The sequence below is a fragment of the Apteryx mantelli genome, chromosome 3 (genome assembly GCF_036417845.1).
Source record: "Apteryx mantelli isolate bAptMan1 chromosome 3, bAptMan1.hap1, whole genome shotgun sequence".
NCBI lineage: Eukaryota > Metazoa > Chordata > Aves > Apterygiformes > Apterygidae > Apteryx > Apteryx mantelli.
This window is the reverse complement of record NC_089980.1, coordinates 83,393,784-83,418,451: the sequence shown is the minus strand read 5'-3', so window position 1 is coordinate 83,418,451 and position 24,668 is coordinate 83,393,784. Positions and strand designations below refer to the sequence as shown.

The window sequence follows — 24,668 nt, the reverse complement described above, 5'->3', positions numbered from 1 at the left end:
TGCTAGAAGCATCACTAGTCAAAGTTTGGTTGGCATCTAAGAAATGACTGCAAATGGGGAACATATATGCATTAATACCACTGAAGATGTAGGTCTCATTTTCATAGGATTTGTAGGGAGCAATGCAATAATTCTGAAGAAGGGAGAATATAATGAAAAGTGTGTAGGAAAATATTCAATGTAGGAAAGATGAAAGAGCACCCACAAATAAGTGTCCATTATTGATGTGCACTGATATCAAAATAAAATAGTAGTAAAAAGGCATTTAATTTGCCTTTTAATTCTTGTGTATATACAAATATCTACACAGCACAGTATAGATGATTCGTGTTAGTTCATGTTTTGGCATTAGGACTGTGTCTTCAAAAGGCCTTTCAAGAAGTAGGCTGTTGTTTCCTAGAAGAGTTTAGCAATGGTGTTTGATATTAGAATATAACATGAAATAAAGCCAGACAGTGCCTGTTGGACAAATGATGGGCTAAGGTGTCAGGGTGAACAGAAAAGGAAAGAGCTGGCTAACTACCCAGGCATTGTGGAAAGTGAAGATTAGTGGGCTGAATGTGATTAAAGTTAGAAAGAACAGGTTATCAAAATGAGAGAAGAAATTAGCTGACAAGGAGTTAGGGGTTTAGCAACTACCCAGCAAATGAGGAGATAATACTGCCTGATGGAATCACAGCACTGTAGAATAATTTAGTTTGTAAGGGACCTCTGAAGGTCATCTAGGTCAATCCCCTACTCAAAGCAACTGAAAGCTAACTTCAAAGTTAAGTCAGGTTGCTCAGGAAATTGTGCAGTTGGGTTTTGGATAGCTCCAAGGATTGAAATTCCACAATCTCTCTTTGCAGCTTGTTCCAGTGTTTGACCAAGAATTTTTTCCATATATCTAATCAGGATTTCCCATTTTGCCACTTGTGTCCATTGCCACTCATCCTTTTGCTGCACACCTCCAAGAAGAGTTTGACTCTATCTTTTCTATAACCACCCATTAGGTAGTTAAGACAGCAACTATATTCTCCCCTCCCCCTTCTCCCACTTAACCTTCTCTTCTTCAGGCTGAACAAACCCAGCTGCCTCAGCATCTCCTCTTACCATGTGCTCCAGGCCCCTGACCATCATGATGGAATTCCATTGTCCTTCGTCCAATTTGTCAGTGTCTTTCTTGTTCTGAGGAGCCTAAAATTTGAATTCTCTAGCTGCTGTCTCGCAAATGCCAAATAGAGAAGAATCACTTCCTTCAGCCTGCTGGCTACACTCTTGCTAATGCAGCCCAGGATGCTCTTGGCCTTCTCAGCTGCAAGAGCACACTGCTGACTCATGTTCAGTTTGATGTCCACCAGGACTCCAAAATTAATTTCTGCAAAGTGGTTTTTATCCAGTCAGCCCCCAGCCTGTACTGTTGCATGGGATTATTCCATCCCAGATCCAGGAATTCTCATTTGCTTTTGTTGAACTTCATGAGGCTTCTGTTAGCCCATTTCTCCCTTCTAGGTCCCTCTGAATGGCAGTGTATCTACTGCTGCCCTGTATGTTGTCCTCTGCAAACCTTCTGAGGGTGCGTTCTGCCCCATCTTGGAGGCTGTTAATGAAGATGTTAAACAGTGTCAGCCCCAGTATCAACTCTTGAGGTACATCACTAGTAATCAGTTGACAACAGGATTTCAATCTGCTGATCACTACTCTTTGAGGCCAGTTTTCCACCCATCTTATGGGTAACCCACCCATGTAGTCCATACCTCTTCAATCCCTAAGGATACTATGGGAAACCTCTCTTCCATCCCCTCTCCCTTACCTACTAACCAGTCATCTCATTATAGAAGGCAGTCAGTTTGGTCAGGTATGAAAAATCTGTGCTGGCTGTTCCCAGTCATCTCTGGGTCCTTCATGTCCTGGAAGTTGCTTCTAGGAAGATTTGTTCCATAATCTTCCCAAAGGCTAGCGTAAGGCTGACAAGGCTATAGTTCTTGCCCTTTTTGAAACTGGTGTGACATTTTTCTCTTTTTGGTCATCAAGGACCTCCTCCAGTCACCACAACCTTTCAAAGTTGATAGTGGTCCCATCATGCAATGAATGTAGCATCACTAAATGAAGCCGTCTAGCAAAGGTGCTCTTACCCCTCTTTGCTTCACAGACCATAATGAATCACACACCACAGTATATTGTCATATCCTTCCTTTGTATTGGCTAGGCAATGGTATGAAAGCAGTGTTCGTATATTTAAGTTATAACAAATTTTTGCTTACCAGCACAACAGCAAGAGATGCTACCATTTGTTTTCGTGACATTTCTCAAGAATTGCTGATAAAAAAGAGGCATATACCTTACGCATGCAAAGACACTTATAATTTAGTTATTTTGCAGACTAAATAATCTCATTATTCTATACCCAGTATTAGATTTGCCACACATCAATAGCAAGTAAATTAGAATTTCCAGGATGCAACTCTCTAGACAAGATTAATCTGGGAGGCATTGAGTTCCTGCAGTTTTACTGTTAGACTTGGTCTCCGACATGCCACTTTTTGAACTAGAGACTTTGTTTTTCAATCTGTGTAATTCCATGTTTTATACTTGTTTAAAATAGTGCCCAGACTAGCATGCAGAGTTTTGCATAGCAGGAATTATCAGATCAGAGAAGGTGGTTAGCTGAATGAAGAACTGGCTGGTGAGAATCCTGGTCTCCAAGGCTCTGCTTCCCTGGATTGGGAAGACGTGACTTTGTTGCCTCCTTAGAGTTTTCTGGATCTGGGACTTGGATGTTAATGTGCCATGTAATATTTACAAGATGTTGAAAGTGGACATTTTGCAGCTTGGCCTATCCTTTGTTTTGTTTCCTGATTTTCATTGCTGTGACTATTTGATCTCTCTCTCAATGTGTAACAAATCACAGTGTTCTCCCCAAAGCCAGCCTATGATATCTGCCATGTCATGTCAGTGATTTGCTCAGCTCTCTATTTATTTGACACTGTAGAGCCACTCTGAAGGGTGAATAACTCAGATACATTAATAATCATTAAAGTTCAAAAGCTTTCAGAATATTAAGTCGGAAAACTACAAGAAGACTGAACATACAGAGAGGTGGACACTTTTGGGTAGATATTCAGAGAGCCGGAAATAAACCAGGGCAAACTGTATGCTATCATGTCTGATTACTGCCCTGAAGATCTTTCAAACACACAGGCACAGGGATAATGCCAGAATGGATTAGCTAAGTCTGATTGAGTTTGGTTCCTACAGAGATTTTTTGTTATAAGGTTATTTATGGTTTTTTGTCCAGCATTCGAACTGAATGAGTGGAAGTAATTTAACTTCTATTCTCTTCCATAAAATTTTGCCTTCTCTTCTCTTATAGTGCAATCATGGAACACAAAGAGCTGTTGAAAGTTCCCTGGGATTGGCAAATAGGTAAGAAAATACCTCATTGAAAATGGTTGCTGAAGAACACATGGAGCCAGCCAGTAATAAGGGAGGCAGGAATGAAGTTGCACAGGAGCCACTGTCTGTGACCTTTTCACCCATTACTGCCAAAGGTTGAACCACATGCCTCATAACCTTGCTCAAATGATCTGTCCTCCCTTTGCCATGTTATGCCTTCCTTGCACCATTAGGTTAGGCACTGGAGAAGCATATGAATGTTATGGGATAATCATCCAGACAGCAGTGAAGTAAAACAATAATGGGGTTCCAGCTCTGAGATTCAGGACAACATTGAGACAAATAAATGAGGTGGTCATTAAAAGCCTGCTTTTTCAGTGAGTGCAAAAGAAAGAAAATGGAACCTAACAAAAACTAAACAGGAAAAATGCTTGCTGTGAATATTATAGCCCCGTAAACTCTTTTTCCATGTCCGTAGGCAAATGGTTAATTGCTTTCCAAGTAGTTTTGATGGAATATAGCTGATGTGTGTTTTAGACAAGTTTTAGGTGGCATCGTGCACAATGAAGCTCTTACGGTGTTTCAATATGCAGTGAATTGCCTTTCCTCATTTCAGTTTGGAAGGTGGGTTTATGATCTAAGACTCCCTTCTAATTAGTTTAACAAATTATTTTCTTTAAAAGCAAATCAACCTTTTAGGAAAGGTGAATCCCTATAAATACTCTTTTAGTATCTATGATAATAGAAGAAATAAAAGAATACTAATAGTATTTAGCTGATATAATTAGCAAGGTAGTTCAAGCTATGGTAATCCATTGACAATAGCTTGTTACCTAGTCTCAGAATGAGCATCAAAAAGCAGCTCAGAAGTGTGCAAAGACAATTGATTATATGGGGAATCCCTGAAAACAGGAGATACAAGTTACAGGATACACTGTTGTTTCACTAAGGCTTTGTTCACCATTTCCTCTCATCATCTTAAACCTTAATAAAAAGCCGTGCATCTGTCACAAAACACTGCACCTAGAAGTCTTGGAAACTTTAATGGTTGAGCTGTAAAATACTTGACAAATCAATTTAAAGTATCTATTGAGAAACAAGCTCCACTGCATACTGGAAGTGTATTGGACTTCTTTAATCTGAGATCGTTAAAATAACTTCATCAGTGCTTGTTTATACTTCATGATAACGAGCACAGAGACATAATTAATCTGGTACTGATGGAACTAGCAATAGTCATAGTGAATTAATCTACTAGTTGTGTAAATGCCATATATACTTCCATGAGAGTTCTGTCATAACTCAATATTAGTTAAATGTGCCATTAAAATGAAGTCATACTTCATGCTCTGTGATGCCATTAAAATATCATCCAAAGTTAGTCACTAATTATGAAGAATCCCTTCTCTTTGTAAGGAGAAAGTAATCTTGGCAAGAGTATTATAGATTTGTACTTCTTTTGTTAGAGCAATAACTGGAAATGTGGTTGAGTTGAACAATGATAAAACAGTGATAATTATGTGCAGTTTTGTGTTCTTCCCTGGCTTCCACTGTACTTTGTCTCTTTTCCATAACATTGGCAGTGATGTAAGACTGTTACGTAGTGATTGACAAATCTATGTCAGGGTGTACACAGCCTTGCTTGCCCTGAATGGTTATCCACTGCAGCAGGCTTAAACCTGCAGTCCAGCAGAGTTAAATTGTCTGCCTTCTGAATGATCACAATAAAGTCACAGCAGGCGACCTAATAAATAACTTCAGGGTGGCCTGTTGCCGTCTGCCATAACTGTGTCATTAAGAATGTATGAACTACCTTTCAACCGATATAAAATGCAAATGATTTTGCAATATAAAGATCTAAAGCCATCCTATTAGATGTCATGTTTAAAATAGGCTGTGGTCCTTCTGGTTTTAATTCTGGAAATTCCCCTGATACATAGCATCATCTCTGTAGTTAGTATAAATCAGTGTAACTCTGTTTAAATCCTTGAAGGTAGGAGTATTAATACTTGCAGACAATCTGACCTAAAGGGAAATGATTACTGTGCTGATTTTGTGGTTTCATATGAGACCATGACACATTTGTAGAGTGATACATGAAATAATAACAAATAAGCAAACATCAGTTTTGTTTAAGAGAAAAGCCAGTTTGGTCTCCAAGGAAGTGTCCTTTGTTACAGAGAGTTTGAATATTTCTGAAGTCTTTATTCCAAGAAACCATTTTAAATAAATCATAACTAATCCCATTACATGCCAATGAAACAATACATTTTGGAGTAAAAATGTCAAGGCTAAAACAAGCAACATTCAACCAGCACTCTCAGGAAGCTAAAACAGAAGTTTCCAAGGTATGTTATGTTAGTCTTAGTGCTACTCAGGCTACTTCAGAGCAGTCCAAGGGGGCTGCCCGTCTGTGCAAAGATGCGCAGTCTTAAGACAAGAGAGAAGACACTGAGGGAAAAGGGCTTGTTCAGCCTGTGGAAGAGAAGGCTTCAAGGGGACCTCTGAGGAGCTACCTGCAGGGAGGTTATCAAGAGGACGGAGTTAGGTTCTTCAAAGCAGTGCATGGCAGGAGGATGAGAGACAACAGGCAGAAGTTGAAATGAGAGATTCAGGCTGGGTATAAGGAAAGACAGTGAGGCAGTGAAACAGGTTGCCCAGAGAGACGGTGCAGTCTCCATCCTTGGAGGCTTTCAAGGCCTGACTGAACAAAGCCTTTGAGCAACCTGGTCTGACTGCACAGCTGACCCTGCTGTGAGCAGGAGGTTGGACCACGGACCTCCTGAGCTCCCTTCGAGCCTGAATTATCCCATGATCCTATGATCCTAAGTGCCCAACCCAGACACTTCTCAGGGATTCACACCACCCAGGCCAGGTGCTGACCTTATTCATTAGGGTGAGCACTGACAGACAAGATGGGATTCCTTTCACCAACTTCAGATATCCAGGAAGTGGACATCTGATCTAGCTGAACAGACTCCCTTTATCAGCAGCAGAGACATGACCATACTATCCTAAAGCTGGTGTCTAAAAGAGGTTGGACAACCTGCCCCCTAAAATTTCCTGTATCTCTTCATTACATGGGTATTACATGTATTTTTAAGATGTAAATGAAATGCTACTTTACATTCACCCCTGACAGGGCGGCTACAGTTTAAGCAATTTTCCACTGCAACTGAAATGCCCTTTGGAAAGGTAGCCTGTGAAGTGCACATAGCTGCCTGCCAAAGAATATGAGCACCAAGACAATACCATAAAATGATACAATCAGTTGAGAGCATAACCCAGCAAAGGGGGTTGATTTTGTCCGTTAGATAGTTTTTCTTAAAGAGTTTTTAAATAAGTGGATCCACAAGCAGATACAGAATCATCAGGGCTTTGTTATTTTTTTATTTTCTGCTAATTCCCTTCAGAACTCTGAAAATCAAATTTTCTGCAACTTTTAGTCGATAACAAGAAGCTCTGAAGAGCTGGCATGAGTCTAAATTTAGGCTCATGCATATATCAGCTGGGAATTCTGCAGCACACAGTAGCATAAGAATTGTCATTTGCATAAGAGCAGATGAGTGAAGTGTTTGCTATTTTTTTAACTTCATATTGATTAATTTCCTTGGGATTTATCAAGTAATAATTGAAGCAGGGAAATCTTTCCTAGTAAGTTATTTAGTTTTTAAAATGCAATTAGATTTTTACTGTAATGCGTTTTTATTATATTAGTGTCTAACAATCCAATTGTGTGAGGCATTCTGTAAACATGTAGGAAGAAATAGTCTCAGCTCTGGAAAGCTTTCAGTATAAATGAGGAAGATGGACAAAAAGTGGTAGAAGAACAGAGGTGCAAAACTGTGAAGTGATTTATCAAGTGGCAAAATGGAACTAGGACCTTGATCACTTTAGTGCCGTCCTTGCACATTCATCCACTGGTTCATAACTTCTCTGCAAATACTTTTGCATTCCTTTTATGGGCCCATTCCCACAAAATGTAGCATGCTTCCCCCAAATCAGCTCAACTCAGAGGGTGTTGGGGACATTCAGCTCCTTAAGAGACTAGATTTCACAGCTCAGAATGTGCCATTTCATTCAAATTAATATTGAATGTGAGGTATTCACTAGTAATATAAGAAACCGTTTTAAAAACAGCACAGCTATCATGGCGACCAGAGAGAGCAGGCCTGAAGACCTTGTGTCCACTGCAGTGTTGATATGGTTCTCACTTGTTTTCATGTGTATTTAGAATGCTGCTCTTAGTCTACATACATACATGTGCATCTTAATAATTTAAATCAGTGTTTTTCGAAAAAGCATTCTTCATTCTTTTCTAAGAACGTGGCCTTCTTCCTCACAACATGAGTCCTTCCAGCAGGCTGTGACAGATCGCTTTGTTTCTTGTTTCTCTCCCCCCAGGCTTGTTATATGTTGGCTTTAGTGCCTGTATGTTTGGGCTCTACAGCTTCATGCCAGTGGTCATAAAGAAAACCAGTGCTACTGCTGTCAACCTCTCCCTACTCACAGCTGATCTGTACAGCCTTTTCTGTGGATTATTCCTCTTCCACTACAAGGTATGTTGAAATTTGAGTAATAACTGTATACCTAAAGAATTATCAATGCAGAACAACGAAACAAAAGAAGCCTCCAAGTTTTTTTAGACCTACACAGTAAAAGTGCAGATTTTTTTTATACTTCATGTTTCCCACACCAAAGCCAATTTTATTCTTTGATTTCCAATTGCTAATTCAGTCTTCTTGTTACGGGTTTTAAGATTTGAGTAGCTGTATAGCAGCAACTGAATCACTAATTTCATTTTACTCATCAGAAGTAACTTTCAATTGCTGTGACCAGATCCAGCATAGTAGCAGGAAGGAAGGTACTCTATAAAGCATTAAAAAATTCCATAGAATTTTTTTTACACAGTAACAAGGTTGTGTCATTTCATGCTGATTATGAAATTATGACTTATAACTGTACATGAATTTCATCTTTCTTCCTAGCTAACCCAATGGCTTGCCTGTTAATGTCAAAATGTCAAAATGTGCAGCAGATTTGTGTTGAAGTTAGACTTTTCTCTCTCTGGTCATCTAATATTTAAAACATTGGATTGCATAGTCACAAGTTTGGTCTCCAATTGCAAGGAATTACACTGCATTATTCACAAGCTTCTCCTTTGGTGGCCCTCATATGATAGTGACATCAGGATGCTGAAAGCAATTGCTTTGTACCCACATTTGTTCACACGACAGAGGTTACTTGATAGCTTAAACGGTGGCCAGGAGAAGTGGCAGAAAAATGAAAGCCTTAAAATACCGAATGGCTAACGATCCTAAATCAGAGTTCATGATACTAATGATGTGTGAATGAATTTGACTGAGGTAGTGAAAGCTGAAAGCTTCAGAGTCCAACACAAAAATATTTTTCCCCATTGCCTTTTTTTTTTTGCTCCTATGGCTTTAAGGCTTTTGCAGACACAAAACAAAAACAAATATAGAAAATAAAACTTCACCAAAAACACACTGTAGCAGCTGTCTGCTGGTTCACAGACACTGCTGTCTCACTGTGATTTGGTTCCCAGTTCTTTCCGCAGCACACTTCAAATCCAAAGTTTGAAATTAGGTATTAGCTGAAAATTGTTATCCCCTGTTAATAATGTTATTTGATTCCCATAGCAAAATATGTTTAGTTATATTGGTCCAGTTTTTCTTAAAAAAAATCCATATTATATAATAAAAGACAAATTTAATTCCGAAAATAGTGGTGGTCTTGTTTTAGCAAAATCAAACTCTGTTAGAGGGAGAGACTCAGAAGGCAGCAGGAGTTGGACAGTTTTGAGTTCACCTTTGCTCAAGCCTGACAAAAAAGGCGGTGTTGCAAAATTAAAGCTTGAACTTCAAGCATCTAGAAGGCAGAAGGTGCAGGAAAGGTTTTGGCTTTTCCCTATGTCTGTAATTACAGAAGGCAATTTCTGTGTTTTAGCAGAAGGCAGTGTTTTCAACGTTATTGATGCAGTCTGTCTTTCTATATGTTCATGTCAGCTGTCTACCACAGTAGCACCTCGGTCTCCCTTTAAGACCCCTACTGAAAAAATCCACAGGAACAGAAGGCTCAGACCTGAAAGATTTTCTGGTGTAAAACAAGATCTCATCACCTACCCTGATACACTGACTGACTTCCACCTCTGAAGTAGCTGAGGGTTCTCCCTCCCTTACTGCTCCATTTAGAAACTTTTTGAAGATCTCTTTCTGCTGCAATTCATCATGTTACACAGTCTTCATAAAGTCTTATCAAACTCTTACTTTAACCTATTTAGGTTTTTTCCTCCTTTGCTCTCCTTGAGAGACGACTTTCAGAGCATCACTGCTCCAACAGTTAGAAACTTTATTTTCAGCATAAATTTACTTCTGGCTAATTTTGATCCACTTGCTGTTGTGCCACGAGTATTCTTTAGCATAAAATATCCCCTTGTCTCCTTAGCATTTTGCTCCATTGATATCCCTCTCAGCCCTTAGCCTGCTAGTCAGAACAAGCCATGCTCTTTCATTCTTACCTCCTAAGACGAGCCATCCTGTCTCCCCGATCACCTTACTGTCCTTCTCTGCACCTGATCCAGTTTGAATTTATCTTTCTTGAAATTGTCCCTCCAAGCCAAGGAGCAGGAAGAGTCCCTCCAGCACCTCATGAAATGCTCTTAAGATGTCTCCCTGCTTCTCCTGGGAATGTTACCCAAAAAGACCATATTTACTTTTTTCATCTCTGTTTTTCCTTCATGACTTGTGCTTATCCTGCAATCTGTATAACCTTGTGTGTTGCTCCTTTGTTCTTCTCAGCCAAAGCACTTTCAAGCAGAAGACCTTTGTCAGGGCTTTCTGGAAGGGCCTTTGCCTGAAATGTAGCAGCAACCTCCAGAGCTGCCAGTGTCTCCTTTCTTGCCCTTCAAGCTTATAGGGCGGGGGAATTAAAAAAGGGAGGCTGTATTTAGAGAATGTCCAGATTAAAAAGCCTACCTAATTATTTCTTTAGTTACCAAGTTCTTATCCTTAGTCAGGTCACCTCCTCCTTTTCTTCCTGGTTTACTATCAGATATCATTTTATGTGAGGAAGTAGAACTGTGAAGTGTGCAACTTTCAGTCAATAGTGAAGTCTAATACGTTGGCATTAAACGATCTGTATTAATTCCCCTCCTAAGACTGTGTACTCTGCTTGTTTTCTGGATTCAAAAAAAGCATCTCATTCCCAGCCCAGCTGTACCTCTCCTTCAGATATACAGCTCCTTCTGCTTATTGCTGCACTGACCAATGGGCAAAGCCCCACTTCACTAGGAAGCAAATGATTTTATGCTAAATTAGAATCAACTGAGTGGTTTGGTGCCCCTTGCAGAATATAATTTTATGAGGCTTTCAAGAAACAGTTATGATTTTTCCCATGTGCTGCTACTTTTATCACCAGACAGGTTTATTGCACCTATAGCAGTAAATCTATGAAAATCCATGGAAAATGTAGGAAATGAGTTTAAATGGGCTTTTAGAGCCTCTGAAACCAAACTGAGGAGATGATTACACTTGAAGTGTTTTGATTAGTTAGCATTTCATCTTTTTATAATACAGAATTGCAACATTATGACATAGAGGACAGCAAGTTTATAAACAGCCGCATTTATATTCTTTACCCTATATGCCAATATCTTTGTAGTTCATTGAACAGTTCCCAGGCGTTGGTCTATGGACACAGCTCTGGTGATGTGCTGATAATTCAAAATGTTAATTATATATTGTATTAAAATGCAATGATTTATGACTTTCAACTTGCGATAGATACTGGCTATATGCCTAGATTGTGGTGCACCATTCTTAAAATTATTTGCATCCCCCAAATAAAAGCTCTTGGAGTCTATTTTTATTCTTCTTTAATAAATAATAGAGTTCAAATATTCCAATAGACAGGGAAAGATATCTGGCCTCTTTGTGGCTGAATATTGGCTACTGAGGTAACTTCTATGTATACAGCTCTGTATCTTCATCTTCAGTCTTCTTTTTCTTAATTCTCATCATATTTATTTATTTTATACAATCCGGATGGTCAAAACTTTCCTGGCTATGTGTTATCATTTCACCTTCTTCTTAAACAAAATTAAGTTATATCCTGCCTTGAAAAGGAAGGCCATCAGAGACCTAAAACATAAAAATGAAGTAATCATCATATTGGTTTTTTAAATTTTTTTATCCTGTAATATAATACTTTACATCTTCATCTCATCTCTATCAAACTCGTCTCTTTGTTTGGGCTTTGCCTTGTCTGTTGGTTTCTATGAACATCAGTGGTCACTGGAGTACTCGAGCTTCAAGGGCCGTGATGAGCCAGCCTACATAAGGTTTATTCCCACCACACATAGACAGGAGGTCCACACTGCCCTCCTGGTGTAAGGAAGCTTCTTGGCAAGTCCATGCAGCAGATCTGAAGGGCTGTTTTGCTAGCTGGGTTTCAGCTATGCTTTCCGTATGTGTGATGGTAAACAGCTGTGGAGCCTTTCAAATGGGAAGATGCATTATAAATGTGAGGAATGCTGTGTACAGGGATGTCTAGGCATAGCATAGAGGAAATTTAAGGTTCTGAGGTAACATTATTCCCTTTCTCCAAAAACTGTCCTTGCCTTATCAGAGGCTGCAATAGCCTTTGTTCATCATGAATACACGAGTACCACTAGTGCTAGGAAATTCAGGGCTGATTTGTAAGGGACTGGAATAACTGTGCACAACTTCTGTTATTTTTTAGCTTGGAAAGCTAAAAAGCTTGGAAAGCTTCATTTTGATGTTTTAGTCTCAGTCTTAGCTTTATTTTAATGTGAGTTTTTCATTTGCTTTTTCATTTGCAAGCCATATGTTGTACTTTAGTCATTCTAAGCAAATTGCGGTCTCACTAAATAATCTAAACAGTTTATTTTATATTTTCCACCTGCTAGAGCATGCATACTGATTACGTTCTGCACCAGCAGGTCCAGTCACACTATATTATATCATTACCTAGCAAGCCAATCACACTCAGTTATATTCTACCTTGGCAAATTCATTCATTATTTTATCCAAGGTTTAGCTATAAAAATTCAGAGTTTCTGGATATAGTGACAATTTCCAAATGACGAAAATGCATATGTTACATAATAAATCAAGGAAGTCAGGTATCTCGATTTAGAATCATGGAGAGTAACAGTGACAAAGCACTTGGCTGCACAAATAAGCAAGATATTTAAAACCTTTCCAGCGCTAGAGACCTAAAATGATGCTAGCTGACACCTCACTTACTGATGGTTCTAAAGATGACTTTTTAATGTTAATTATAACAGCAGAGTCTCTCCACTGGAAGGGAGCAGATGATAACCTTCCTATTACATCAAGAAACATTCTATAAATGAGAGTGTTTTTTAACATAATGGAGAAGAGGAGATACGAGTTGGCTGCTAGTTTTCAATTTCATTTTTGCTGGCACAGGTCCTAAGCAATGCCCATGAACTGTGGATTTATATAGACTTCACTGAGATGAGGCTCTTGCCCTTACTACAAATGCAGGAGAAGAATTAGGAGTGTCCATTAAAAGAGTGTACTTTACCAATCTGATCCAAGATCACCAAAGCTGGTACAAGCTTTTCTGCTGACTTCCATGGGCTTTAATTCAGACCCTAAATTAGGAAAGTTTGGAGGAGGAGGGTTTGTATGTTAGCTTGGTTTTTGCTTGGTAGTCATTCATAAACATCTAATTTTTCTAAATCATCTGACCAAGGCCGAGGAAATACTTCAAATTTGGTGCTCATCTGTAATACTCAAAGGTAAGTATAAACTGAAGTCAGTAAGAGTTTTTTGTACTGACACTTGCTAGTGGCTTGACACCTACATATTTTAAACTTTGACTGTGGTGGTGTCTGTGCTGCAGGCACTATCATTATTTCAAGCAGAGCAAGCTGTACAAGCTAAACAACTAGATTTTACAGGATTACTTCCTCAGTCATATACTTCAGGATATTTCCCCTATGAAATCAGATATGCAAACTGCTTGACCCATAAACTCTCTGTTTGAATGGAATTTAATCTCATAGGGCCTGTATTCTAGTGAAGGTTGCTGAACCTTTGATAATAATGATGATAAATCACATCATTGCTAGTTAATTGTTTGTGCCATTGATATGTGCAGAAACCTAAGGGCACATTTCCCTTTCTTTTCCAAAATGTGAACTTTTCTCTTAGTGGGACTCCCTCTGAACAGCTCAGTTGTTGTGAAGCTGTATTGTGTGTATGCCTTTTATCTAAGTGGCATTTTTAAAGCTTCTTTTTCAAATATTTTTTAATTTAATTATTTTAATTTCCTTGTCCAAATTATAACCAATTAGAAAGTAGTTCTGTGAGGAAAAGTCAAGTGTCCATATTTGAAGAGGTGGCTTGAAGTGGAAGGGAGTTAGGTGTGTCTGTGTGCTAGATGTGTCTGTTTATCTTCATGTGATAAAAAAGGACCACATCAGGTTACCTTTTGTCTGAGGGTGCAGGATGGTGTACAATAAAAAAAAAAAAAGAAGAAAAATGACACAAGAGAATGCAAACTAGAAAATGAAATGCTTCCTACCAAGTTATTGCACGGTCTGATAGTAGATGGTTAACAACATAGCCCTGATATGGCAGCTTTCTGAAAATACTGCCTTATCAAAAGGATTTCTCTTCCTTTCACAATGTTGCCTTGCAATCAATTCTTTAGTCACAGAATTTAGTCACAGAATTCTTTAGGCACCAGTTTGGAGCCATCAAAAAACAGTGTATAAGAAGTGGCAGTTGTGTTGCAGAAGGTGAGGTGGAGGCTTCAGTTTCAAGAACATTTTTTCAGATGAGCTAGTACTCATCATAAATTTCAAGCGCTGTAAGTAGTTTTCAGTTTGGGATTGTTGGTCTCCTGTTTTAAAAGACTTCTCACAACAGAGCTGGTTAGGAATTTTCCAGCAAAATACATTTTTGTTGGAAATGCCTTCTTATCAAAATAGAAATGCGAAATGAAAACATCTTGGTTTGAGTATTCTCCCAGAGAAACATGGGCAGGCCCTTCTCCAGCTCATCTGATAGGTTGCAGTGGAGCACAGTTTCCAAAGTTTCTAGAGTTTCTAAAGCAAACTCATGAGGCAGACTGAAAGGCCAGATATGCTGGGACTGGAAGATCTCAGGCATGAGAAAACGTGAGTTCCTCAGCTCGTCGATTCTGGGAGCCAGAGGAGGAACATTGGTTCTGCATCAGGAATCCCAGAACCCCAGACTCTCTGTACCAAGAAGGAGCTTTCTGCCATGAAGATAATCCTGGCAGTTGCAGTCAGCAGTTGCCAGAATTTCCAACCATCATACTTTGTTTCAAAAACAACAGCTTTTGGTGTTTCACAAGAGAAGCAAATACAGCATTTCAGTCCCTGAAAGTGCCTCTGTTTTTAATTCTCACCTCAAGTTAGGACGTTTTAAAAAAAAATACAGAACAAAAGCCAGAAATAGTTCATAATTACAGCAAGGGAATAGCAAGGAGCTCATCCACCTACCTGTGCATGGGTTTATGTTCTGTTGACTGTATAATTTAGATGTCTTAATATTCTTTGTGAATACCTGATTAACAAGGTTTACTGACAACACCACTGTTCTGCACTTTGCACACACCTGGTTGTCATCTCATAGAATGGTTTTTGCTTTTTAGTATCAACGATTAGATGCTCATAATAGTTCTTTTCTTTCCCATTTTTTTCCCCTTTCTATTCTGTGTTCCAGCATGTAACATCTGAATGAAATCTTTTTACATCTCAGTATCACGTTTCTTCATAGCATAAGTATTAAAATGTTAAAAGATTTGTATGCAATTTCAAATGAGCATTTCAATTTGCTACATTTATGCTCTTTTAAAATACTTTTTTATAAGGTATATGTAAGTAAATTTTCATTTATATAAGGGGAGTTTGAGACCAGTTGAAATTCATGTGTTCACTAAGAGGAACTAATTTCAGACTGAAGTAGGGAACAGTTTATACTGAGAATCCAACTGGTTGTGGAGAAAAAACACTACTATGTGACTGACTGAGTTCTGCCTTTGGTCAGATTGGATAGCAAATTGCCCAATGGATATTGACTACGCAAAAGAATACATGAAATGAGAAAAAGAGTTTAAATGTTAACTGTAGTAAGCAAATGTATAAAATCATCCTGTTCACAGACAATCTCCAGAGAAAGAAAAGAGCCAGTATATCTGCCTAGACAATTACTTAAATTGATGGTCAGACTTCATTGCAATGAACCATTTAAGTGCTCTGAACTATAATGTACTGGAAAAGGTGTTTACTTACCTCATAGTGTGAAACTGTTGATTTTCAAATGAAATTATGAACTCAGGTCTTAAGTCCTAACATAGAACCTATTGGTTTCCTCTGATTTTTTAAACAAAATGAAGAGGAACCACAGGATTTTAAGTTTCCAACATATCCACTTCTCTACATAGCATATGTTATGCTTAGGGTTAGTATTATTATTATTATTATTATTATAAAATACTCTTTCTTAAGTGTCATGGTCAAGAATTCTAAGAATTGTCTTTGGAGGAGTAGCTAAATATGGATAAATAAATAGGAATGCACTTGAACTACTTGAAGAAGGTAATTCACATCAGTATCATGGGGCTTGAATTTTAAACACCATGCAGAATACCAAGTCCACCAAGTCTTCAATGATTTTGTGGCTGGGGTAGGAAAGAAGGAGGTTAGAGAACTAGTGAGAAACAGTTAGGGAGCTGGGGGCTGTGTGTAATTCAGGATGCTGTTTCATTTTGCATGTACTTTGAAGTAATTGCTGTCCACTGCCAGAAGAGGCATCCCACTATCCTCGTCTGTCCCCATGTTTGCTCCCAGGCTGAGCAACACATCAGAGACATGTGAGCACTGTAGTAGCAAATGGGAAGCAACAGAATGATGCTGGAGTAGATGTGATAATATATTTATGTTTAGTAGTAATGCCTCCATCCATCAATCATTTTCATTTGGCAAATATCCATTTTAATAATGTTAACTTAAAGAAAGGCAAAAAACCAAGTACCATAGCAATGGGTTTTGAGTACTTGGAGCCAACTAAGAGTCTTCTCAAAATACCTTGTTTGGACTAGTTTTGTGTTTGGATATGAGGAAACATAGTTGTTCAGAGAACTCTTAAATATACTGTAGATTAAACTATAAAGTTTAATCCATAGCCTCTGAAGGAAAGAAGTAGTGTTTTGGAAAAAATAGTGAAGAGTCATGTGGAAAGGAAAGGTGAAGGGCTCATAGTTTCTACTGACTATGAACACACAGACATATTAACTGAAATTTTCGTGTTCTACTTAGTTTTTTCTGTTATTTGAAATAATTAATTCTTAACATGATAAAGCTTCAACAAAAGGCCAAATTTCTAATACAGTATCTACAGGAAAAGCATTTGAAATTATCAGTTTAGCAAACTTCTCAGCCTAAATCAAGCAATGTTTAATACTCATTCTATTTCACGTATTTTGCTTGATTTGAAAGGAAATCATAAAAAAAAAATTGGGGGGCAGTGGAGAGATAAAACCATAGCAACAGAAAACAAGAAAAGTGTTTGAATGAACTGCAGACAGCAAAAAATATTATAGCACAAACACTGTTATCAACCACATATTCATCCTCTAACCTTTTATTTTTGATATTGCCTTTTACTCTATTTGAAGAAACAGTACAGGTAGAAAAACATAACAAAGACATACTATTTAAAGAGCTGGATCTTACTAACCACATACCTTTTCTAAATGGTAGCTCAGTGAATATGAAAACAAAGACCAAGAGGTTTTGTGAAAAAGACAGGTTCATAATTAGTTGTGAAAAAAATTAAATTAAATGAGAACCTCAGCATTTTCCAATGCAAGCATACTTTTGAAGACAAGGGAGTACAATGAATGAGTCGAGTTACATACCTCAGCAATAATTTGCAAGCCAGAGGAGACAGCTGAAAAAAAAATCATGAATCAGCAAAGCAGAAGCTGCATTCAAAAGCTTAAATATTGTTCAGTTATTGAAAATCTGCAAGGATTTTCAAATTATGATTCTTCAAATCAAATGTTATTTCCACCTTAGCATAAGGAAATAAAGGTTAAAAGTCCCCCAAAGAGAGATATAGATTAATCTTTGAAAGCAAATGCTAGAGGTTAAATGCAATAGCTGTATTATAAATTTGGAGATTTCCTGTGGAACTGAATAATTCTTTGTTTCCAATAGCAAGTAGAAAAGAAAGTAGAAATATTTAGGAAGAGTGTTAAGAATGATGCATGGGCATGCCTACATGGTCCATGAGCCATTTGGAAGAAAACCGTGTAAAATAGATAAAAGAATGAATTTCTCCAGTGATAGCTAGAGAGAGGAATTTACAAGATTTAGTAATGCAGAACGTGCGAGAGCTGCCATGGCCGGGGGCGTGGAAGAGACTTGTTTATGTCCTAAGTAACTTCTGACAGTGTGGCAAGAATTTTTATTTGGTGGAGGAGAAGAAAAACTGTTGTTTTGGTTAGCTAGCTGAATGTAAGTGCTTAGTCCAGTTGCTCCTCCTGCCAGCCAAGTCAATGAATGCTGCAGACAAACAGGGTTAAAGTCTCCAAATCAGCTTGTATTTCCTGCCAAAATAAAGGAATTGGTTGACATGCAGGCTTAATGCCAGTCAGAAAATAAAAAATCAAAAGACTGCTTTCAATCTAAGCAGGGTAGTATTTTAGTCTCTCCTAGAAAGTCTTCTTCATAAAAGCATCTCCTTTCTGTCTAAACTCCCCCCTCCTGTTAAACTGGAACCTTTCACACCTATGACCAGGGAATCACGTTCGTCATCATCACTACCACTTAGCAGCTTGACTTAATTTGATCTAGCCTCCAGAGTTATTCCAATCACCAGCATATGTTAATTTTAGCAAGTAATATTATCTGCTCTTCCAGGGCTTTCAAAGCCCCATAAACATTGTTGCAAAAAGCTCAGTCTGGAGGAGGTTTGAAACAGCTTTTCCATGTTTGACTTAAAGTAACCTGGACTTTGTAATTTAAGTACAAGAGAAGAACTTGTAGGGAAGAGTTACAGATATAACTGGACAAACAATCCCTTTCAAAAATTGTTAGAAATAAACAGAGAGAAAACAAGGAATAGAAAATAATCCCCCAAAAAGTCTAATACAATAGTGATGAGAAAGAACAGGAAAGAATAGGAATAAAGTCTAATTGCTATAAAAAATAAACCAAATTTGACAGTGAAGAGGCAAGACAAACAAACAGCTAAAAGTTTTGCTATTATATGAAGAAAAGTAGGTTCATTATGCTGAGACAGCATAAGACAAAATTAAAGAACCTTTGATTTGACCCTGAAACTATATGGTTACCTTCTTTCACTTTCAGTAAGGATGAGAGATAAATATGAAGACAATGCACAATGGCTAATAGAAATGGAAATTACTATATCTGAACTAGAAATAAAACACAAGAATCTGAATATTTTCAAGTTTGGCAATATACACAGTCCCAATATATACAACTGGGTGACCTGTATATGGAGTAGACAATAAACTATATCAGAAGTAGACACCAGGGAGAAATAGAGACATGGAGATAAATGGGAAATTGGATAAAATGCAGCCTGGTTCACCAAAGATAAATCATGCCAGTCTAATCTGAGGTCTGTCTGATAAATTAACAGATTTTGCTAGACGAAAGAGGACATGGTAGATCTAGATGTAAGGCCTTTGTATGATGTGATGTAGCAAATTGTCAATTAAGCTTAAGAACAGAATTAGCACTATAAAGATTGTAAGATAGGTAAGAATCTGGCTAATGAGGATAAAGGACAAAGCAATATGCTGAGAGGGAAACAGCTTGCTGGGAGGAGCTTGCTGGGAGGAACTAGTGATGTTCCTGAAGAATTGATCTGAAGACCAGGGCTATGGATCGACTGTAATAGTAGCTTTGGCATGAAAGGTAAGAGGGGACTGGAGACATACATTTGAGAGGCATCTTCAGTAGAAAGAAGGATTGAAATGTCAGACAACAAGAACTGAATGACATTGAGAAATGCAATGAAGTGTAAAGTGCAAGGTTGTGTCAGTGACAACAGATCGGAGGAACATGAACACTACTGTGACTTTCCAAACGGATCAGTCTAAGTGTGTCTAGTAATGACAGAGAAGTGCTAATGCCATAGGATAACACAGCTTATTGTCTTAGGGCAGCAGTTCGCTAGCTGCGGCTGCTGAGATTTTTGATCTGCAAAGCTTTTTCTCTTACCTGCTCCAAACCTTGACAGAGTAAGCGTGCATCCTCCAGCAATATGCTGAAAGTGCTTATCCTAAAAAATGTTTGTCATATGTAGCATAGCTTTGCTTTCTGAGAGACTGGGAGGGAATATGATACCTAAACACATATAAATTAACCTATAAATACACAAGGAGGAAAGGAGAATTATTTGAGCTGAAGAACAATGCTGACCTAGAAACCTACAGGTAGAAATGACACTTTAGAAATTTGGAATAGAAACTAGAGGGATCTTTTGGCTGTCATAGCAGGGACATTTTGGAACAGACTTCAATAGATTAGGGCGTGTGGACAAAAAACCTGCTAATGCTCACAGGAGGGCACAGCATATTTACAGGATGGAATATATGATCTGGCTGTGTGCAGTGTTGGGGGACTGGACTTGATGGCTTAGGACATGCTTTCCGTTCTGATTCCCTTGGATGCCTGTGTAGTGAGTTGACTCAGTTCAGAGCTTTTGGAGCTCCTGACATTTTGCCTTGCGTTGCCTGCAGCAAACACACTGGACCATGCTGAATCCTAATGAGAATAGCAGTATCACCCTCTCTCCACACAGCTTACGTAGTCACTGATGTTAAGGGTAATGAATTGCAGCTGCATTTTCCTTGTTTTCAGTATAGGAAAGCTTCCCATTTGTATGGTTGAGATAAAGAATACCATTCTAAGAGAGCATTACTGCATGAATATATTGTTAGATTCAGCGGAAAAAAGATTAATGAAGGATCCGAGATGAATCAATAATTACAACCTTAGTTTTGAAGACAATTAGCCTCAAATACAGTAATATGAAATCAAGTACAGCAGACAACTGCTACTTTATTAAATCTTTACACACAAAAACAGAAAGACACATGGCAACAGACAGCTGATAAAACAAACTGCAAAGAATATTAAAAGATAAAAGTAGGGAGAGGGAATTGTTTTTGTTTTTTATAAGCATCTCTGTTGTGCTCCTCTTTTTAGTATTAAGAATATTTAAAAGGATAACTGCTCTACCACTGTTTTTCTTTATGTGCTGATTAAATTTGATGTGCTCTGTCTTACTGAATGAGTAACCCCATCCTCATGTGGACCTTATTCTTGTAAGAGTGTTTTTTTTTTTCCCCCAGCTTATCTTAAAGTATTTTTGCAAAGTGATTGGTATTATTTTCCATCTGAACATGAGGAAAAACTTTTTCACTGTGAGGGTGACAGAGCGCTGGAACAGGTTGCCCCGAGAGGTGGTGGAGTCTCCTTCTCTGGAGATATTCAAAACCCGCCTGGATGCGATCCTGTGCAATGTGCTCTAGGTGACCCTGCTTGAGCAGGGGGGTTGGACTAGATGATCTCCAGAGGTCCCTTCCAACCTCAGCGATTCTGTGATTAACTAACCAAAATGAAGCCTCCTTACACCAGAGTAAAGGTGCTCACAGGAAATTATAGCAGTTTAGTATAACTGGTTTTAACATCTCATAAAAAAACCTTTTCTATGTGCATAAGATAGGATTAAAACAGCTTGTAGGATTCATTCTACCTTACACTTTTTAATTAGGCAGACTGTTGATACTGCAGGGTTACTGAACACAGGCTCATTTTTCTCCAAATCTAATGGTGGAACAGGCAAAAAAAGGAAGTGGGAGAGAAAGCAACATTCTTATCTCTCCCAGCATCCAGGAAAGGAAGAGAAGCCATTTCACACAAACACATTGCCCTAACAGGCATGTATTTATAAAGGACAGTCTATTATGAACATTTTCTAATGATACCACTTGAGAAGCATGAAATCATGCAGTTCTGTGCAAAAACAGTACTTGCTTTGCAGCTACCTGCATTAAACTTGGAGATTGTCTCCAAATGCCAGCAATTTTGCCCATAAATCTGTTTTATTACACAAATAAATTCCAGGAAAGCTATAAAGTTTCCCAAATTTTAACAGGATTGTGCTGATAGCTTTCTGATGACTCCCTCTTCCTTTTTCTCCCTGTTACATAACCTCAGCATCTAAGAAGCGCTTGCAAAGAACTGATCTGCATTTATACAAAAACTATGCCAGATTGAGGGCCTCTAAATTTTCTCAAGGGGGTCTTTATAGCTCTTCCTTGTTGTGCAGTGTTATAGAATAGAAAAGTAGCACTCAGATCCATTATTTGTTAATTAATAGATCTGCTAGCATGCAGACTCTTCTTTAAAGGGACCATTTGAGCATCTACGTGAGCTCCTGGGGGTTTGGCTGCCTGGGCTCAGGGCCAGCAGACACAGGGCACTGTTGGGCATGATCCCGCCATGGAGGCCTCCTCCTCCATCACTTGGGAGCTGTTTTAAGCCCAGCCTCCCCGATGCTCGGCACAGGGCCCAGCAAGGAGAGCCAGGACGGACCAGAGGCAGTAACCAAGAGCCCAGATTGCCAGATGAGTCTGTAGTGGCAAGACAGGTCTGAAGTCCAGCTGGATCACAACTCCATGGGCCACCTTTGGGGAGGCGTGAGACTGGAAATGCTGCGACATTGCTCAGGGCCCTGACAATCTATACATAGAAAGAAAAAAAAAATTCACACAAAGTTAAGGAAGTATTTCCAGTCTGATGTGTACTATTGTTGCTTACTTGATTTTTTCAGGAGTTTTTACATGACCACATTCTTACCAGTAAAACTGTGTCCACCAGCAAATACCATACAAGGGAGGGAGAAGATGGTGTTGCTATGCAACAGAAGACTTGAACCACTGCATTTTAACATGTGAACACCAGAACAGGATCTTTGAAAATCAAGTGGGGGGGGATACAGAAAATGTGTCATGTGCTTACTTCACATCCCAATTTTTATGCAACACTTGTCATTCAGTGTAAGTGTTCAGAGTTGATTAGCAACAATAACGGGCAGCATTTCATCTGACAGAGCAAACTGATGATGCAAGCAGGCAGCAGCGAGTGAGGAGTATGGCCTTTCTCTAATGTGTGAATGACAAAGGCAAAACTTCCTCCAACTTCTTTGTTTTGATTGAATAGCAAGAAGGCTGAGGTCAGATTTTCATTGTCATTGAAGCAAACCAGATTCTTCTCGCTCTGGGTTCTGGCAGGCATAAGCAACAGTGATGGATTGAGACATACTCTGCAGCTCAAGCCTCTTTCATCTCGTGTAGCTTCTTACGTGACTGCCAATGGACAGGAAAGAAATCAAAAAATATGTGGAGGAACTACCTACAAATTTCACTCTGCATCCCAGCTGAGTTCAGAGCGCATGATAGGGCCTTAAGCCATCACTTAAAACTATATCCTCACAGTTTGCCTTGGAAATAGCTCAAGTCATAAAAGTGTGAAGATAATGTGATCCTGCTGCTAATGGACAGACTCCCTGCCCAGAAGTTATCATCATTATTGAAGATGGCCAGCACCTCTTGTTATCTTTCTCAGCAGGATAACCAACACTTCTGCTTGGGCATTCAAGCTTCTACAGTTGAAAAGCTGAGAAGACATGCTAAACCATATCTCAGTGGTTTTGGCCCCTCCAGATAGGGTCTCTAGATTAAAGATCTGGGAGATCTGGCAGGACCTATAAAGGTTCAAATGGGAGAATTTTATCTGTTAGGACACAGCCTGGAAAATCATAGCAACCCTTCTGGTGTTTGGTGCCTTCTGGTTGTTATAAAATACTGTAGTCCACTGTTGATGGCAACCACAATTTCCGTTGATGGCAAAGGTGTATCATCACCTATCCAGGGCTTAGTTCTGCAGTCTGCCTGGAAAGAGGTCTAGGTACCCTTGGAAATACTCTGCCCATAACTCTCACCTGGGATCAGTAATGAACTGAAGGTCAGGTCTGTTATCTCTTACACCTGAGGGTAGACAGCAGTAAATAGGGCTGAACAAGCAGACTGTTCTCCCACTAAAAAACAGGGCGGACTGTGAATCCCAAAGGGAGCATCCCTTCTTCCCTGTTAAGACATCTCTCTCTCAGGCTGGGACAAAAATAGTCAGTAACAGTTTGAGTGAGTCACAGTCTAAGACTAAGAACAGCTTTGCCAGATCCTTGTGGAGCAGAGCTGAGGGAGTCACCAGAGAGAGCTATTAGCTTGTGACTAGGATACTGGCTTCCATTCCTAGTAATGAAGTAATATATATAATATTCAGGAGAAAGCACTGTGTGGATTTATAGTTCTCTGAGCATCCACTCTTTATGATACTCCTGCTGACTGGAAAGTATGTGCATCTCACAGTGCAACTTCTGCACTTGGTCATAGTGAACTTCATTTGCTATATTTGAGGTGAAAATAGCAGTATGAAAAGAAGCTCAGTGTCTTGATCAATTCATCAAAGTGGAAATGTCTGTTTGCCATATAAAAGATAATGACAGAAATTTGTTCTTAGCTCCGTTAGCTCAGCCAGCTCATGTACTCATGTGTGAAATTACCCAAGGGGAAAAGACATAAGTCTGTGCAGGAACCCGTATTGGCCTTAGATTTGATTGGCAGTGCAGCTTATGTTACAAAATGAAATTTTCAGTTACTCACATAGCAAAATTTGTCTCTTTTCAAGATTTAAAAAGGACAGTTAGGTTGCCATAGGCAAGGAGCTGGGCTTCATGTTATCTACCAACAGACCCGGTCTACTGCTTGCTCTTGTGAAATACAATTGGAATTGGAGAGCCACCGCTGAAAAATCTGCGCTTTCAGACTATTTCCAGTTCAATGGACTGAGTAAAAGAGAATTTGCATTTTCGTAACCATTGTAATAATGCTCATGCTCATTATCATGATAGTTTAGCGAAAAACTAAAATTAGCAAATCACTGAGTTTCTTTGTGTGGGGGGGCTTTTCTGCAGACTCACATCTGTCTGTTTTTGTCACTTTGGATATTGTTTTGCCCTAGTGCCAGCAGTTACATGGGTGTGGACATCTGTGACAGTCAGAAATACTTGTCTGCAAATTCCCTGTGCAGAAGTCAGTGCAACATTTCCTAGCTGTGATACAGAGATTCTTTTATGTCCTCTCTT

General features: G+C 38.9%; 1 protein-coding gene across 1 annotated transcript in view; it reads left to right on the top strand.

Moving 5' to 3' along the window:
- SLC35F1 (solute carrier family 35 member F1) overlaps positions 1-24,668 on the top strand; it is a 262,855-nt gene that overhangs the window by 228,816 nt on the left and 9,371 nt on the right. The window contains exons 6-7 of the mRNA XM_067294793.1: positions 3,353-3,405; positions 7,780-7,934. Coding sequence (XP_067150894.1) covers positions 3,353-3,405; positions 7,780-7,934 — 208 coding nt within the window. The remainder of the gene's footprint in view (positions 1-3,352; positions 3,406-7,779; positions 7,935-24,668) is intronic.